At 45.3% G+C, this 18,715-nt stretch overlaps 1 protein-coding gene across 1 annotated transcript; it reads right to left on the bottom strand.

Annotated features, from left to right (window-relative positions):
* Nucleotides 1–3,350: 3,350 nt before the first annotated feature.
* Nucleotides 3,351–18,135, bottom strand: ATP6AP1L (ATPase H+ transporting accessory protein 1 like). Its single transcript, XM_041426654.1, has 7 exons — nt 18,010–18,135; nt 12,435–12,475; nt 11,562–11,623; nt 9,831–10,078; nt 6,676–6,726; nt 5,600–5,843; nt 3,351–3,990 (listed from the first exon to the last, which is right to left on the bottom strand). Exons 1-7 carry the CDS (start codon nt 18,096–18,098, stop codon nt 3,688–3,690), a joined length of 1,038 nt encoding a protein of 345 aa, XP_041282588.1. The 5' UTR covers nt 18,099–18,135; the 3' UTR covers nt 3,351–3,687.
* Between the last annotated feature and the right edge of the window lie 580 nt (nt 18,136–18,715).

Genomic DNA, 18,715 nt, shown 5'->3' with positions numbered 1-18,715 from the left:
TGACTCAGGAGAAACAAGCTGCAAATTCTGATTTATAAGTTATCAGCTTGAAGGGGGAAAAAAGTGCAAAAATGTGTGTATATAAAATTGAGCACTTCTGATTTCATACAGGTTTTGCCCTATAACATCACATTTTGTATTGATTTGCTGTACTGTTGCAGTGAACAAGTTAAGGGGTGACCTGGGAACCATTAAATCAGATTTCAGGCCTGTCCCACACCAGTTAAATGCCATGTCACAAGGCTTTCTGCAGGTGGAGAACATCTCAGGAGGTGTTCAGTAATGGTGCAGAACAGAGCCACCCTGAAAATGCCCTCTGAGCTGCTGGGGAAAGTCTCTGAAATGAGACAGCTTCTTGGAAATCCTTGATTTAAAAGGAAAACAGCAGAAACACCAAAGCTGCTGTGGCAAAAATCAGAGTTTCAAGGATGAGAGTGAAATGCCACCACTTAAAACCCTTGAAGGAAAGAAATAAATCTATTTCTTCTGGCTGCCTGGAACTCAGCCAGCTGGTGGGCTCATGGTTTGTCTCCCTGCCTTTACAGTGACAATGGCTCTGATTATTCCTTGTGCATCTTTAATTAATGCCAAGCCAAAACTTCACCACTTCAGTTCAAGCAACAGTGCTTAATGTGCTGCCTGAAAATCCACTTTCCTGACAATGTGAAATTGCCAAATACTGGGGTGGGGGGCAATTACCCAACATTTTAACTGCTGCAGATGAAATGTGTGGAGAGCAAATGTTTTCATTTGTTCAGTTCAGCATTATCACACCCTGTGACATTTGTCCTCTTTGAGTTAAAGGAAGTGAGACTTTTCCTTTCAGCTCTGAGTGGGAGTGGATGGGACCCTGAATTTGGAGCACTGAATCGGTTCTGAAAAGATGCTGTAAGGTTTTTGTGTGAGTGAGCACATACACGTTGGAAAGCCTGAGGTGTTCTCATGCAGAAAGGAAATTATGCATGTGGAAAAAAGCTTGTATTTTATAAACCAGTCTGCTAGTGCCACTGCATCTTATTTCTGTAGCACACAAATTATTTAACTTGAATTTTCCTGTTTCAGGACCAAGGCAGTGGAATGTCTCTGTTTTTTGCCAAATGTGCATTTGATAAGGATTGTTTGGCTCATGTTTACTGGGAATGTAAGAATACATATTTTTGTGTTTTTCAGCCATGGGTGCTTGCTTTTATACATGGCACCAGGAAACAGAAACTGCAATGAAGATGATTTTTTTTTCCCCCCTCTGGTGCATTTTCCACCAAAGCATCATTAACTCTTTACAAATATGTGGCTCATCCTTCCAGTCTTGTGACCAGCAGTGTATTTCCTGTCTAATTCAATTAGTGTATTTATCCTTTCTAAATCCTTCTGTCATTTGAGTGGAGCTGTGATGGCACAGGGGCTACCTGGCAGAGGGAATTACCTGTCCCTGCCAGGCAGAGCAGTAACACAGAAAGTCACAGCAGAGATAAATACTGTGTGTACTCCTTCCCCCAGGACATCCCAGTCATGCCATGGTTTAGGAGAAGCTGATGAACTGAAAGAATTTTTTTTTTACTTGGTTGTACTTTTTTTCCTCATTTTTACCTGCATTCTCTTTTACTTGTGAAGTTTTCCTTTTAAGTTATCAGGCACTAGTTATTGTCTCTTGCTCAGGAGGGGCTGGGAGGGGCACAAACACAACCCTTGAAATTCTGCACCAAAAATCTGGCCTGGCACATGCTGGAGGTTTGCAGTGCTGAGCATCTCGAGCACTAAGCCAGCAGATATTCATCCTGAAAAACAAGGAAAAGCAAAAGGAAAACAGCTGGGTTGGAAAAGAGGATGAGGAGTGAGGGACAGGACCAGAGGGAAATTCCCTCATTCCCGATCTCAGCCTTGTACAACCTCTCACAACAAAGGTGTTGACTTGCCCACTTAACCCATGCAAGGAAATGAATTATCAGGTCAGCACTCTCCTGGCAGCTCCATCAGACACCAGCCAGGAGGAGAAATTACCTCTGTGGGAGGAAGAGGCTCCCCTACGCCTCAAGAACCCAGATTTGGGAAGGGCAGCTCAGCTGGGTGAGGATCTCACAGCAGGGACTCACAGTAAATTTGTCAGGCTGCCTCTGAGCAGTGCCAGGTTTTATTTCCTCAGCCCAGCTCTCCAGAGCACAAGGAACATCTCCTGTTTGGCCCTGGCATCCCGAGCTGTGCCCAGCATCAGCCAGCTCTGTGTGCAGGACAGGGGGACCAGCCTGGGCAGGGTTGAATTCTCACCTTCTCCTGCCAGCCCCACTCAGACATTCAGGATTTTGCTTGCTCCCTTCATGGAAAAGATAAAAAGTTTGGCAGCAGCTGGCCACAGGCAGCCTTGGCAAGTCCTCAAAAGCTTGTCTTTTACACCTGGTTATGAGTCAAAGATATATTTTTTCCCCTCTGAAATGCCTTCCTAGGTGAACTAATCTCTGAGGACTCCACATCTAGTCAAGTGTGTCACCTGTACTAATAAACAGGATACATGTGGACATCTCTCAAGGTGTTTAAAGACCTCTGCAGCACCATTTGCAAAGGCTTCAAACAACCAATTACATCTGGAATCTAAAATGTAAAAAGCCATTTTCTTGCAAATCTGGTTTTGATTGATTTTCTGTCATGCTGTGGCTCCCATAATTTGTAACATAAAAGCACTACAGTGCTGAGAACATTGCTGTGTTCTTTCTTGCTAGAAATCAGGGCCAAATTATGGCTAATTTGGAGTTCCCAAACTTTGCCCCTAACAGAAGAAAGGATGAGTGGGATGGCAGTATCCTAAATTCTCAGAAGCAGCAGGGAAAGCATAGCACAGTATCCTTTTCACTGCTGGCACCCTCCACCTCTCTGTTTAGATATATATATATATTTTTTTTTTTCCATCTGGCATTCTCCATTTAGGTAGAAATCTCAAGGGACACTGATGGGATTTGGTAGAAAAGAAATTTACCTGGAATTACAGGATATAATGCTCATAATCCATGTCCTGGCACGGAGCTGAGCCATGGGGTAAGCTTTTGTGAGCAGATGTCTGGTGTTTTCCCATCAGATCCTCAGGATAAACCTCCAGCTTAGACACAGGAAAGCACCAGGATGCTGCTGTCTTGCAGCCACTATTTCATCTGTGCAGTGGATAAAAACACACCCTAAGTGGCCCTGAAGATTCCAGAGTAGGAAAAGGAGTTTATGGGGACAAAAAGGAGGGGGTGTGACTTGGGAAATAGAAGGAAAACACATCCTGAGAAAGAAACTGATGCTATTTTGTCAGGACACAGAGCAAATATTAAATGAGGGGAAATCTTGCCTTCTGAAAGAATAAGCAAAGAGTTTGGTTTGGGGGTTTTTCTTTAACCTTTATTTAATTTCAAAGTGTCCATTACAGATTCTCTCTTCAAGACTTGGTGAGCTGGATGAAGAGCTATGCTTCTATTTTGTCTTTTTGCTACAGGAATAAAGTCCCACAACACGAATACCTCTAATTCACAATGGAATTTTTTTTTTTATCACCTTCTTTCCCAAGGCATCTTTGAGATGGTTATCAGTGAATAACTGGCTAAACAATCTGTTACCTGGTTTTCCTTTCATCAGCTGGTACAAAAATCTGCACTGACTACATACAACAGTGCCAGCAGAGGAAAACACCTCTTGTTCCACTGAGACACAGACAGGCTGCTAAATGTAGATGTTGCCAAACTGCTGGCTCCTGAGTTCATAGGACTCATTTCCACTGTTTCTCAGTGGCTCCTTCTCATCCCCCATGTCACTGTCCCTCATCTGTGCAAAATAGGCAGGAGCAGCTTTGCACTCGTAGTGCCTGTCCAGGGATTTCAGGTGGATGAGCATGTGCAGGGCATAGGCCAGGACCAGCAGCAGAATCAGGGACATCACCAACCCCATCAGGATTGCTGGGGAGAAGAAGGATGCACAGTCTCTGGCGTAGGCAAAATGTCCTTCCTGGATGTTAAAGCCTTGAATCTACGGAGAGAACCAGAGAGATCATGTTAAATAAAGTACTGCCTCATTAATTTGTGTTTCACTCACTGGCTCCTGGTGGCAGCAAGAATTTCTGATTTAACACCTGCACAAATTTGTGTCTGCCACTGATAGCTGGAGCTAATGCTCAGAGTCTATCCAGGTCAGTCTTCTGAAGCTGAAGCCAGCTCTTCTAATCCCCTCCACTCTGCCCTGCTGCCCAAAGGATTTGCAGCTGTGTTTCAAACAGACCCTTCCATGCTCACTTATGGTGGCTCAGCAATATTTAATTGCAGGTATGGTGCCTTTCTTGTTAGCTGTGCATCTCCAGCATCACTTGCTGAGAGTCCAAAGAGTTTTTGCTTCAGACTGCACAAACTCCAAGATGACAAACCAGGAAATATTCTCAAGTGCCTGCCCTAGGAGAAGATTTTTCTCACCAGTTCCACATGGGTGCCAGCAAACCAGCCAAACCACAGAAGGCTGCACCCAGCTATGGAAAACACCAACAGGTTTTATTCGTGGCTTCAGTTCTAAAATGGATTTTAGCACTCTGGCATGCAGGGAATTGACTGTCTGCTCCACTAAATCAGCCCATGGACAATTTTCACATGGCGACAAAAGGTTTTTCCATTCCTTCTTCAGCTCCTCATGCCCCCTGACTCAGGTATCTAAATGTAAGGCACTCTAGTCCTGCCATCTTAGGCTCCCTCATTGCCAAACGCAGAAGAATTGCCACTTCCAGAAGATTATTAATCTCATCCTAAAATAAGGGCTTAAGATGGGTCAGGGGAATTATCCAGTGGCTTTAGAGGCAGGCTGGGGTGACTGTAAGGGGGGTACAAGGATAAATTCCTAGGCATCAAAAGTGAAGGGAGATTAATCCCATGCCTGGGTGGGTGGTGCTGTTATTGGCACTGAGTGTGAGAGCTCAGTTCAAAACGATGTAATGACAAGAAATCAAATTCACTCACCACTAGAGGGAACACAAGCAGAAAGACTACAAAAAACAGCCTTTAATTTCCTTGGTCAGGAAAAGTCTTAGTTTCTGTTTTGTGCTCCATGTGATGCCTTAGGAATTTAGCTTTTATATTTTTCATACATTTGTAATCTTGCAATTCTTTGGTGCCTAACTCCAAACTCCACATTCAGTGTCAGCTGCTGCTGTCCCGTTCTGGGCAGACACAACAATTCCTCTCCAGGCCTGGCAATCAAGGACACCCAGGGCCAGAAATGGAAACAAAAGTGAGTTGGGGGTAGAAACCTGGGGTAAATGCCTTCATTAGCTGAAGCTGTAATTGGAACACTGACCCCCAATATGCAAATGGACCAAACTTATAAAAGTGTGAAAACCTCTGAGCAGTTGTTCATTTTGGGTGTAGGCCTTGGGGAGAGCTTTGCCTGCCCGAAATGTACTTGAAGGCCCTTCAATAAATATAAACACTTGTCATTTTCTTTACTTTGGTCTGTGTTTTTAGATAGCCCAAAAAAAACATCACAGGTGAGGCACAAGTGCAAACTGCGCGTGGAAGGTGACAGCCTTTCCTTAGAAGGGCAAAACCTCCCCTCAACCTATCCACGGCATCCATCTGTCTGAAATCCATGGCATCACCTGGAAGTCGACGAAGGTGACCTCCCAGAGGTGGGAGAGGTCGTTCTCAGAGCTGGGCACCAGCAGAGCATGGTACCTCTGCAGGCTGCTGACGTGCTGGCAGTGGAAGGAGAGGGCGGCGGGCGCGTGGATCCCCGTGGCGTTGAACGTCGCCTGCACCGAGTGGTTGTAGAGCAGCTGCAGCCTGTGCAGGCTGAACCAGTTCTGCACAGACAGCTGGTAGTAGCTGGTGGTTAACAAGAGCCTGGGAATGCCGTGTTGGAGCAGAGAGGAGGAAGGAGATCGGTCAGAGGGTTGCAAGCGGTGAATTCGCGCGCAGAGCGACTCCGAAAGGCTCGCTGGCGTGGGAAGTTTGTGTCAGAATAATCAGAATTATCTGAGCTCTGGCTCCTTCCTTGGAGTCTGGAAAGGGAGGGACAGCTTTGCACAGAGCCCTGGAAGAGTTGCCCAGGGAGGGCCTGGAGTGTCCCTGTCTGGAGACACCCCAGCCCCAGATTCTGTGCCACTGCCCAGGGCACCCTGCCTGGGGAGGGGAATTGCACCAGATCATCTCCAGAGATCCCTTCCAGCCCCAAATATCCTGGGATTCTGTCATTTGAGGTTATTTCCCTTGGCAGCTGAAGCAGTTTGGTTTCTCCCACAAAACAAGAAGAGTATGAGGGGATTTTGCCTAATTACTTGGAAAAATATGAATGCAAGACTAGTATTGTACCCGCTGTATGGAAAGTCACTTTTCAAGAAATGCTGTTCTCTTCTATCACCAACATAAAGTAGGTCAGAGTCTGATGCCATACTGAATTATCAAGGTTTAGCTAAAATCTCAGACATGGGACAATTCCACACAAAAGACACGACCCAAACTTTTCCATGAGTAGAAAACTCAATGTAGGAGGAAAAAATGTCTTAATAAAACAAGTCAGGTGACAGACATGCTGAATGCAGGTGTTTCAGCTATACAAGAGTTTCTCTCACATTATTTTTACTTAAACAAATTCTCTTTAATTCCCCACAAAACTGCATAGCAATGTATTTACATTATGTTATTATCTAGTAAGGATTTTATTATATAAACTTACCTGATAACAAGTCCCTTTAGATTGTCAATGTCACCAAACTTCAGGGAAAGCCTAGGTCAAAAAGCAAGTAACATCAGGCTAAGGAAAAAAAATCAGAAACCTCCAGAGAAAAAAACACCACAAAAGATTAAGGTCAGTCATACATGGAATTTTTTGCTCAGTCCACCCTTAAAGTCATTGGGGAAAAAACCTGAAAGGATTAAATCTTCCTCCAATGAAATATACTCATTCACCTCTTGATTGGAATCAGGCCCAGACTACCCAAAAAGAATAGAAATCCATGTTTAACTTCCACCACAACTCAATCCCACTGCTTGCCACCTTAGCTGACAATTCATCTCAGTGGATGTCTATTCTCCTCCTCCAGCCACGACATCTCAGTGTAGCATCACCCCTGCCTGTCATCAGAAATTGTACACAGACACCTTGTTCTCATCTTTTTAAGTGTCAGAGCATGAAGGAAAGTAGAGGTGAGAGCTCAGATTTCCACTCACAAATGCCCAGGCTGTGAGCAGCTCTGCACTGCTCACCTGCAGCACTCTTGGGCACCTGAAGTTCAGTAAAGTGAAAGGCCCTGGCAGGTGAATTAATGCAATAGATGATTAAGCTAAATATATTAATCTTGCTTAAAAGCATTATTTTTCCTATTCAAACCTGCATGGAGATTCTCATTGTTCAAGAAAGATGAAAAGAAAGCACAGTGAAAGCATGCAGGTTCTGAAAGGCCTCCAAAATTAAAGTTGAGGATTACTTGAGAAAACAAAACAAAATACCAACAACATCAGCGATATTTTTAAACAAAAATCCAACCAAAGTAAAAAACAGCTAACCCCACAATTTCATAGGTGATCTAGACTTCTTGGATAACACTGGTCCCCTAAGACAGGACACTGAATCCAGACCATCCCTTGCTGTATTACAAAGGGAAGTCAGAAATAGTTGAGGATTAGACAGAGGCGAATGTGCCATTCAAATAAAAATAAAACAAAAATGCAGCTTGGATTATCATATCTGATGCTATTCTCTGTGTTTTGAAACCCTCAATTTTGCCTTAGTTTATTTTCTGTTAGGTTAAAATACTTCATAATCAGACTAAGATTATTTTCAAATTGTAGACCAGAAGAGAGGGAGGAAAGTTTGTTATCACTTTTTTATCTTTAATATAAGTTTATTCCATTCTCTACCTCTGTCTGTCAAAAGAGTACTGGATAAATTCACATGCTGATGATGTAATATTCAACCTGCCTTGCTGAATAGTGTGACACTGGGTTCTTTTTCATTTTCACTTTTAGCTTTCTGGTAACCTCACCAAAATGTCTGTACAATCCCAAAGAGGTAACACCTGCTCTTCAGTGAAAACTTATTTAGATGTACAGGTGAAATGTTGTGTAGGAGATAAATGAAAATGCTGGGTTTGGCCATGTTGTTTTTATTGCTCTGTGTGTCATTGGAGATTTAAACTCCCTTTATGGGGTAGAAACAGTGCTGATGTTCAGTTAGGATTTTTATGGCCTCCCAGAGTGGAATCTGGTGCGAGCCATGAGGTCAGCACACTGCATGGGGGAGAGAAGCAATCAAGCACGTGGCAAAAGGAAACCAAAAAATACCAGCTGCCTTCCCAGGACAGCCAAGGCACTGGAGGATTTTGGATGCACTGTGGTTCATGTTTAGCTCTCACTCAGGGTGAAAGGCATAAAAAGCAAAATTTTGCTGAATGCTTCTCGCTCAGTGTGAGAAACACAAAGCAAAACTGCTAAATGCTGATGATACTGAAGAAATTAATGCCAGGCTGGAGTGCAGATCTCAGGTTTTCAAACACTCTTGTGCCACATGTAAACCTGTGATGAAGCCACTCCCTGTCTGCAGCACCTCAGGGATCACAGCCTGGGATTTGGGGTGACCATCCAAATACAGACCTGCACCAGCACGGCTGGTGATGCCTTGGGATTTTAGCTTTTATATTTTTCATGTATTTGTGATCCTGCAGTTCTTTAGTGCCTAACTCCAAACTCCACATTCAGTGTCAGCTGCTGCTGTCCCGTTCTGGGCAGACACAACAATTCCTCTCCAGGCCTGGCAATCAAGGACACCTCACTGCCCCAGGGCCAGAAATGGAAACAAAAGTGAGCTGGGGGGAGAAACCTGGGGTAAATGCCTTCATTAGCTGAAGCTGGAATTGGAACATTGACCCCCAATATGCAAATGGACCAAACTTATAAAAGTGTGAAAACCTCTGAGCAGTTGTTCATTTTTGGGTGTAGCCCTGGATGGGCTTTGCCTGCCCAAAATGTACCTGAATGCCCTTCAATAAATATAACTGGTTTTTGTTTCCTTAATTTTGTCTGACCTCTGTATTTAGGTAGCCCCAAAAAGGCATCACTGGGAGGGGAAAATTAGTCATGCACAGCACCTGAGCCCCACATTCCGCACAGGATCCCCTCTCCAAGCCCACAAGCAGCTGTGTGCAACAGCTGGAGGTGAAACAGACCAACAGCTCCAGCCCCACGGGCGCTGAGAGCAAAGCTGGGTGCCCCAGGAGGGGCTGCAGCACCCCAATGTGAGTTTAAGCCAGGCTGGGCCTAAACTGCACAGCCCCTGCTGCCCACACTGCCAGGACATGGTCAGGAAAACGTGGGACTTTGCAAGGGCTGCTCTCATGATGCCTTGGAGTGGCTGCCTGGAACAAAGGCTGGACAAGATTAATAGAATAAAGTGGGCATTTATTAAAGGCCGTCAATAGGTGCAGCTTGGGCTGTCAGAAGCCTCCCACAGGCCGCACCCAAGATGGACAATGGTCATGAGCTTTTCAGGCAATTTTAAGTTTGGTCCATTTACATTTCAGGGGTTAATCCTCCAATTCCAGCTTCAGGTAATGAATCATTTCCCCCCAGTTTGCTCCCCCAATTCACTTTTGTTTATACTTCAGGGCCTGAGGCTGTAGGGTACCCTTGAGTTTCAGGCCCAGAGGGATTGTGTTGTCTGACCCAAATGTGAAGACAGCAGCTAACACTGTATATGGAGTTTAGAGTTATACCCTAAAGCAGCACAGGATTTGAAAACTGTAACAGCTAAAACCTTGAGGCTCCACTCCCACATGCAGCTCCCAGAGTGGTTGTCTGGCCGCAGCTCCCCCAGCAGAGCAGAATTCCGCTTACATGGCACTGTCCTCGCTGCAGTTTGAGTCCCCAACATCCACGGTGGCACGGGCTCCAAACGTCCTCTCTGTCAAATCCAGCTGGGTGTGGTTCTCCAACCTGATCAGGATCCTCTTGGCCCAGAACAGGATGCAGGGGGTGCCATTGATGGTGACATTCAGGGGGCTGTAGTGGCCGTGGGGGAACCCAGCGTGGCTCCAGGGTGCTCCTTCCCACTGTCCTCCCCTGCTCAGGTTGTAGCTGACAACCTGAGGGACCACACAAGAGATTTCTGTCAGAAGATGTGGTTTTGGAATTACCAGAAATCACGAGCCAGCCCTGGGCTGAGGAAGCAGAGGGATTCCTGGCTGTATCCCCTTCCCACCACAGGGATGGCACCTCACAGAACACCCAGCCCCAGCACAGAAGGTGCCCCCTCGATGAAGACTCTCTAGAGCACCTCTAAAAATTTCTTCAGCCCACTGGAAAAGACTCAGGTTTTGCCAAGGACACAGCCCACCATGCTGGAAGCACATTGGGCAGCTGTCCAGTGAGAGAAATGTCTGAGTTTATACCTACCTGCAGGCAGCTTGGCTCACCATGGCTTTAAATCAGAGAAATAGCCACTGCAGAATGGGATGGATCAAGTAGGGATGCCTGCTTTTACAAAATGAGCTGCAGGACTAAAAGCCAGGGACTGCAGCTTCCTATCCTCTGCACACACCAGAAAACTGCCATCCCTTATAAGCCTAATTTCATAGCCAAATTTCAAGTTTCAAAAAGACAATTTGGCTGTCAAGCAAGACGATTTGACTTAGGGCTCAGGAAGAGCTAAAGAATTTAACTCTCATTCTCAAATTTCACACTCAGATTTCCAGTCACCACCTCTGTCCTATCCAAACAGGATAACACACACAACACCGGCATGACTGTTTTTACCATGTCATATGATTGCAAGTTCACATTAAAACAGAAAAGGTTTTTTGAGTCCCAGTCATAAGCAGCATCTTACCTAAGGCTCCAGAAAGGACACAGTAAAGCCCCAAGGTTTTGTCTTGGCTTAAAGAGAGATATTTTTTTTGTGTGTGCTGTGCTGTTCAGATTAGCAAATCATAACTCTCAGCTCAGACCCTGAAAGATCCCTTTTGAGACTGGACCTTACATATGGCACAAGGATGTTTTAGGATTAAAATTAATAAGCACTGACAGCAATGAGCTGAAAGCAAGGCAAGATCATGGTCAGGAAATATGCTGAGTGGCTAGGAGTGTATTTATATAAATGACAGGGCTGTCTCCTCAGAAGTCCATATAATAGAAATTTAGTCAACATGTTACTGAAATCACTTTTGGTAAGGAAGCCTTTTACGCTCAGTTTCTGACAAAACCTACAGCCTGGTCCGAGGTAAAAAGCTCCCATTAAAAATCTGAAGTTTTGTTTCAGCTCTTCCTTCAGGACCAGCTGATATGAGAACAAGATTTGTGAAATCCCATTGTACAGACGTGTGGATATCAGGATTTTGTCCCAAATCCATGGCCAGCCAGCACCAGCACCTGAGGTGTCACTGCAGCCCTCAGAAAAGCAGAGAATATTTGTAAAGTGGTGGGGCAGAACTGGACCACAATGTTTTACATGGTTTTGTTGGCTGTTTCTTGTGAACAAAATAAATCCAATTTAATTCAGCAATGTAACTAAATTGGAAGACCTAAATGTGCTGTGAAAAGGGTTCACAGACCCAGCCCTCCAGGAATTACCTGTGCAATTGCCTCTTGACTGGCATTAAACTTTGGCTTCATACCACCACTGTAGTGCTGACCTGCAGGAGGAGGAGTGTTCTTTCATTATTAGCATATTATAAACACCAATTTATAAACACATTTATAAAAACACATATTTATATAAACATACATCTATAAATTTTTGCACATTCCTATGCAAATGGTAATTATCTCTACATAAAATGTGTATGTCAGAATTACTGCTTTTGCCTTGGAAAATACTTGACTTGCAGCAAATACTGCCTTCACTACACATATTTTCTTATTTGCCTTTCTTGTTCACCAAAGTTCCTCTTGTTTTCATTGCACACCTTGACACCCTCACTGGGAGGAACTCCAGTGACCCAAAATTACAGGCTTCAGTCTATATCTGTACTTATTCATCTCAAAACACATTAAAAGCTGCTTTTTTCTTCATGCAGCAAATTCATCAAAGGGTGTGTGCTGGATTGCCTGGCAGAAGTGTGGTAACTGTGGTGGGAACTTTCTCCCTGCACTGCCAGAGACAGGAAGCTGTGACAAATGCCCTGACATCCCAACTCCTCCTTGCCAGGAGGGTGAAATTTCACAAGCACAGATCATTCCATGGGCACTCTCACAGTTCCATCCTTCAGGCACCTAACTCTGTTTTCATTTGGTTAAAAAAAGGTGAAAGCTTTTTCCTCCCACATTCTTACTGCATGTTGGAGTTGGACAGTAAGTTATTATTTCAATAGGAAAATCCTTTAAAGGGTATTTTTAAAGAGGGTTATGCTTTAACAAAACATGTAACAGAAAAGTCTCCAACATCTGGGAATTAAATCTTCTACACTAACAGCATCCAGGGATTCAGCCCCCTGACAGCCTTACCAGTTCTCTGGAGAGAATCTTGATCTGAAAATTCATGTGAGCTAGGAGAGAGAAGAAAAATATTTATTGTGCAGCATCTGAATTCAAAGTCTGCAGCAAATTCAGTGGGGAGAGCTCCTGCTGCTGCTTCACTCCACAAAACATTCCAAAGGCAACTCAGGTCCTTGGCTGGTGAAGACCACAGGAATAGGGCAAAATATCCCAAAGCTGCTGTAGCCTGGCTAAAATTGTCTAATTTTCAGAGATCACTGAGCCCTGGCAGGCACTCCCATGTCCTTACATCCCATGGGATGTCAGTTTTGGGCTGGGAACAGAGCCAGTTCCAGTGCACAAGCAGGGGAAGCAAGGAGAGCTCAGGGCCACCCTCGTTCCCCAGGGAGGATCAGAAGCAACATGCTGGATTTGGAGCAAAAGCAGGGGCTTGGCATGCCTCAGGCACAGATTTACACCACCTGGATGGTTCCAGGCAATAACAAATCCCATGGGAGGCACTGCAAGGCTGGGCTCAGGCGAAGCACATCTCAAGTGACAACCACCAAGATCACGGACTTTTTCACCATTTGGTTTTCTTCTCAGGCATGTGTTCAGCTGGTGTCAGCACAGCCAGCTTTCCTGAGCTGGAGACTGAATTGGTTCCAGGCAATAACAAATCCCATGGGAGGCACTGCAAGGCTGGGCTCAGGCGAAGCACATCTCAAGTGACAACCACCAAGCTCACGGACTTTTTCAGCATTTGGTTTTCTTCTCAGGCATGTCTTCAGCTGGTGTCAGCTTTCCTGAGCTGGAGACTGAAGCCCAGTGGATCCACAAACTCCAACAAACACCAGAAGAGCAAAGCCCAAGAAACCAGGACTCCCTCAGGACCAGAACCCTCTCCCTGAGTCCATGAACACTTTCCACGTTACAGCAGCTTCCTTGGGACTGCATCCCCCTTCAGTGGATGGATTTGCTCCTGTGATGGCCTCTGTGCCCTTCCCAAGGCTTCCATCAGAATTCCCACTCTCCCAGGTGAGCACCAGCCCGCAGACCCTGCCCTCAGTGCCCTCCAGAGCTGCCTCACCCTCCACTGCACAGGGAAAAACACACTCAAATCTTCCTCCCTTGCCCCATTTATTACCATCTTTCCAAACCACCACAGCAGGAAAAATGTGTGGATATATTTACACCGAGGCTGGCGTGTAAATATTAGGAATTAGAGCAGTTTTCAGTGTTTATGTGCAAATTTCACATAAATTGGTTGTTGGAATTGCAAAGTCAGGGCTTGGCTCTCCTGGGGAGTGCTTGGACAGCAGGGTGAACCCTCCCCTGGTGAGTGTCAATGTGTTTGTGGGTCCCAGGACAAGATTATATTTTACATCAATTATATTATATATTACATCAATTATACATTATATGACATTATATTAATTACATTATAATAATTACATTATATTAATTATATTATATTGTATTATATTATATTATATTTAAAAAGCTATACTGAAAAGAATAGAGAGAAAAGAAACATCAGAAGGCGAGGAAAGGAATGAATAATAAAAACTCATGACTGCTCAGAGCCTTGACACAGCTGGCTGTGATTGGTCATCAAGTAAAAACAATTCACATGAACCAATCCAAGGTGCACCTGCTGGTAAACAACCTCTAGAGCACATTCCACAGCCATTGTTTTGTTTATTGTTATTGTTTACATTTCTTTTCTGAGGCTTCTCAGGAGAAAAACCCTAGCAAAGGATTTTCATAAAATATCACAGTGAAGGTGGGTTCTGGGCAGGGGCATCTGTGTGACCCACTGGCACACAAGGAAGGGGTGATCCCAACCTAATTTCCATCACAGCATCCTCAAGGGCAGATAAATGGGACAGCCTAGAGCCCACCCTGCCTTCTGCCCAGACTTGAGAGAACTTCATAAAGATCCTACATTCAGAAAAGTTCAACTCTGTTCAGCATTCATCTGGCAGGGTTATTTCCATAATAATTTTTATCTGGTGATGTTATTTACATATGGAGAGGCCAACTTTGTCCTCAGTTGCTGCTCTGAAACCCCAGTGGCTTCAAGAAGCACTTTCAGAGTGGCTCTTCTTTCTCCAAGTGCTTTTTGGGTGCCAGGGTTAGTGCTAACCTGGGTCTTCAGGAGGCTTGAGGCTGCTGATGCCAACAGCAAACTGAGATGGGTAGAAATATTCAGATTTTGACACGCAGGTAACAAAAGATGTGGCTACAATGGACCAAAACTTGTTTTCTTTCTCAAGCAAAACCCTCTCTCAGGCTGTTTTACAGTTAGGAACATGGATCTTGTAATTTGATGTAGCTTTTTTCATCCTTTCCAGTCTTTCCTCATGACAGATCATGCCTACAGGCTGGAAAAGGCAATTTGGGGGGACATTTTTTTTCATGGTGACACCTACAAAATCAAGGCATGCCAAAATGGTATGTATGAATGTCCATTATTTAGTTACACTGACTTTAGTTGTACTTAGTTGCAGCTATATATATATCCACCTAGTTATGCTTAGTTATACTTTTAGCTCCTCTCCGTATGCATAATTAAACACTGTATGCATATATGCATAATTAAGCACTCACAGCCATTTACTCCAGCTTGGAAATCACCACGCTGTGGTACCTGGACTAAAACATTGGGGTTGGAAGAAGAATGGTGTAAAACTGTGCAATTCATTCCATTCCCTGACAGGTTTCTATGCTGTTTGCGCCAGAGGAAAGGTTAACTCTGTTTTTTTGTGGCTGTCCATTAAGAAAAATGAATCCTGGCTCCTCCACACCCTGCGTAGGCACAGCCACTCTGGGAGAGATGTCACATCTCTGCTTTCTGCATGAAGACACTCAAACAGAGATGGATGTGCACAGCTGGTGAAATATTCATGCTTTCATCAGGAGTGCAGAGCAGAGGGTGACCCGGGTGCCTCAGCCCCGTGCCAGGCACCCTGCCACCAGCCAGGCCCTCCTGCTAATTACCCCGTTAATTAGCAGTGCTGGCTGCCTGCTCTCACCCTGCAGAAGGCATGCAGTGCCAGCAGGAAGGGGAATCCACCAGCCCGTGCCACAGCCACATGCTCCATGTGGCTGGAGCATGGGGATGATCCCGTCCTGCTGTCCTGGTTTTGGGGCAGGCACGGGTGGATTTGATGTTGTCAGCTCTGTCACCGGCCTCTGACACTCACCCTGAGCTGTCACCAGGGTGTGGTCCATGCCACGGCCACCCTGCTGCCAAAACAGCAGTTTTTCTACCCAAAAAGGTCAGCTGGGGAACCCACAGGCAGCAGAGCCCTGTTGTCCTCAGCTGGAGTGTGTCCCGTGGAAATAAAAGTATTGAAAGTGAGAAAGGGGAAAATAGCTGCACACTAAAAAATATGTGTTCCCTTTTGATTATAAAAATGGTAATTACATGTATAAGAGAAAAGAAATAGCCAGCACCAGAGTAATCTCCACAGCAAATAATTTCCAGCACTTTGAGTTAGAGACCCTTTTATCAGCCTCTCTTAGTCTGAAATTTCAAATTCATTTGATCACAAGTGGAGTATGTTTGATGAGCCATATTATCCCTTACCCATTGGTAAACAGCTCTCCCAGAAGCACCCAGGCACGTATGCTGTACCTTGAATTTACCACACCAAGCATGTTAGGAACCCACATGAAATTGGATTAGCCCTAATACAAAGCACTGGAATGACTAATCACTGTGAAAAACCCAATTAAATAGGATTATAAGTATAAAGAAGTGTAAATTTCCTCTTATCAGATGACATTATCCATCTACAAAAGATAACCAAGTCTGGCTTGTTTGTCTGCAAAAGTTGATAAACACTCCAGCTCTTGAGGACTTCCATGTAAACAGCATTTTCTCCACTCAAATAACCACATGAATAATCCTGGCACTCAGCAGGGGTTGAGTGGGGAGCCCACAGGCAGTTTTCATGCCTTGTCCACACTTCTACTCTTCATGTCACTGCTCTGATGAGCTGCACCAGATGGGAAAATGCACTCTACATCTACAGAAACAGTATTTCTGTTTTTCCATTACTCCAGGGTCATCTCCCTGCCACTGATAATCTCCAGATGCAGAATTCCTCACTGGCTGCTGAACTGGTTGCAGCTAATTTATGAGACATCCAACTGGAAAATAACAAATGCACTACAAATAAAATTCTGAAAGGTGAGGAGCACCTGGGGGCAACGCACTGCTTGTAGTCCCAGGGACACTCAGCATAAGGAATTGCAGTGAAGTTATTAATGCTATAAATGTGGAAGTTTGCAGAGACCAGATTCAAGGAAAGAACTGGTTCTTTTTAGGAAACACCCTGACAAAAAACATCACTGACTTTTAAATGCCTCTGTGTAAGTTCTATCAATAAGAGATATCTACAAACCCCACAAGTCTTCTGGTTTTTTAATGTGTGATTTGACACAGGGAGACAGATTTACATAAATACTTTACAAAGCACTGATTACTGGGGCTGATTTGTAATTAATTAATTGCAGATTAATACATAATTGCAATTGAATGCAATTAATGTCCAACAGGGTCTGGATCAGAGCAAGATGATACTCAAGCTTCCATTTTTAACACAAAAAGAGAAACCGAGCTCATAAAACTTCTAGCAAATTAACAGTGTGCAGGCACAATCCCACTCCCAATGAGGCAAAATTCCCATTTGATTCACTGGCATCAAGATCATGACTTCATCTGTTAATATTTATTGCAGTAAAGTTCAGGTAATGATCCACTGCTTGTTATCTGTCAGATTTTGGTCTCATTGAAAGACAGAGAAGTGAAATTATACTAAGAAGAGCAGCAAGAAATCTGAGAACTGGCAGAGGAGAGCAGCAAGTAAGCTATTTAATGAAAACATATTGTAGTATTTATCAGTAACTGGCTACCAGATCTCTTAATACAAGCTTAGGCAAATCACCACATGTCCTTCTTGCCTCAAATGCACAGATTTTGCTGACAGCTGTGACCTTCCTCAGCATGTTTGTTCTGTGGTTTTGTTTCTGTTTTCGGTGACTTTGGGCATCATTCAACTCACACTGCTCAGGCTGTTTTCACTTTCTTAGTGCTTGGCTCAACAAAGTCCCCTCTTCCCCCTGCTATGATCTGGGCTCACTGTGTTTCATTAGAGAGTGAAACAGCACTATTAATAATAAACCCAAATCTCCAGTAATTTTTTTTAAGTTTAATACTCACTTGCAATATTGAATTCACACTTCAAATACTCCACACAAGCAGAATATTTTCGTGCCTGAGTTTCTTGTAGTACTTTTCACACCCTTGCTGTTATGCTATTTATAACTCCCTTTTCCCAGGGACCAGGGAAAATCAGCGTGGGAGTCAACAAAACAAAATGAAACTTAGGGCGGACGCACAGAAAACACCCGACTGTAAACCACATTCACGAAATTGTTGCAAAGTTACATCCCTAACGCACCGCCTGCTTCAAAATAATTAATTTCTGCATTAGCCCGGGGTGTTTTCAAACCTGGAAAGGAGAGCAGAGCCGCGTTCTGAGCGCGGACGACAGCGCTGAGAACCTGCGCTCCGCCAGCGCCCGGTACCGACCTGTTCCCCGCGGGGCTCCTCTCCTCGGAGCCGCCGAGCCCGGCGCAGGAGAGCAGCAGCAGGAGCGGCAGGGCAGCGATCCCGTCCATGGGGAGGCGAGAGCCCCTCCACGCCCGGCACAGCAGCGCTCCGGTGCTCCGGGGGCGGGACAGCAGCGGGGGCGGCGGCTGCGGGCGGAGCCGCGGCTCCATCTCCGCTTCATCTCCGCTCCATCCCTGGCTCCATCCCTGGCTCCATCCCCGGCACCATCTCCGGCTCCATCTCCGCTCCATCCCCGGCTCCATCTCCGCTTCATCTCCGCTCCATCCCCGGCTTCATCTCCGCTCCATCCCCGCTCCATCCCCGGCTTCATCTCCGCTCCATCTTCGCTCCATCCCTGGCTCCATCCCTGGCTCCATCCCCGGCACCATCTCCGGCACCATCCCCGCCTCCCTCTCCGCTCCATCCCCGCTGCATCCCCGCTCCATTCCCGGCTCCATCCCCGCTCCATCCCCGGCTCTATCCCCGGCTCCATCCTTGCCTCCATCCCTGGCTCCATCCCCGGCTCCATCCCTGCCTCCATCCTCAGCTCCATCCCCACTCCATCCCTGCTCCATCCCCGGCTTCATCCCCCGCTCCATCCCTGGCTCCATCCCTGGCTCCATCCCTGGCTCCATCTCCGCTCCATCTTCGCTCCATCTCCGCTCCATCCCTGCTCCATCCCTGG

The sequence above is a fragment of the Onychostruthus taczanowskii genome, unplaced genomic scaffold (genome assembly GCF_017590055.1).
Source record: "Onychostruthus taczanowskii isolate IOZ18803 unplaced genomic scaffold, ASM1759005v1 scaffold92, whole genome shotgun sequence".
NCBI classification, from domain to species: Eukaryota; Metazoa; Chordata; class Aves; order Passeriformes; family Passeridae; genus Onychostruthus; species Onychostruthus taczanowskii.
Note: the sequence above shows the minus strand (reverse complement) of the source record. Positions and strands in the feature narration are given on the sequence as shown.

Coding starts and splice junctions, on each gene's coding strand:
- ATP6AP1L (XM_041426654.1), bottom strand. CDS start 18,098: ATGGACGGGATCGCTGCCCTGCCGCTCCTGCTGCTGCTCTCCTGCGCC. Junction 6,727..9,830: donor TGCAGCGAGGACAGTGCCAT/GTAAGCGGAATT, acceptor TTTTTGACCTAG/GCTTTCCCTGAAGTTTGGTG. Junction 5,844..6,675: donor CTAAAGGGACTTGTTATCAG/GTAAGTTTATAT, acceptor CGGCATTCCCAG/GCTCTTGTTAACCACCAGCT.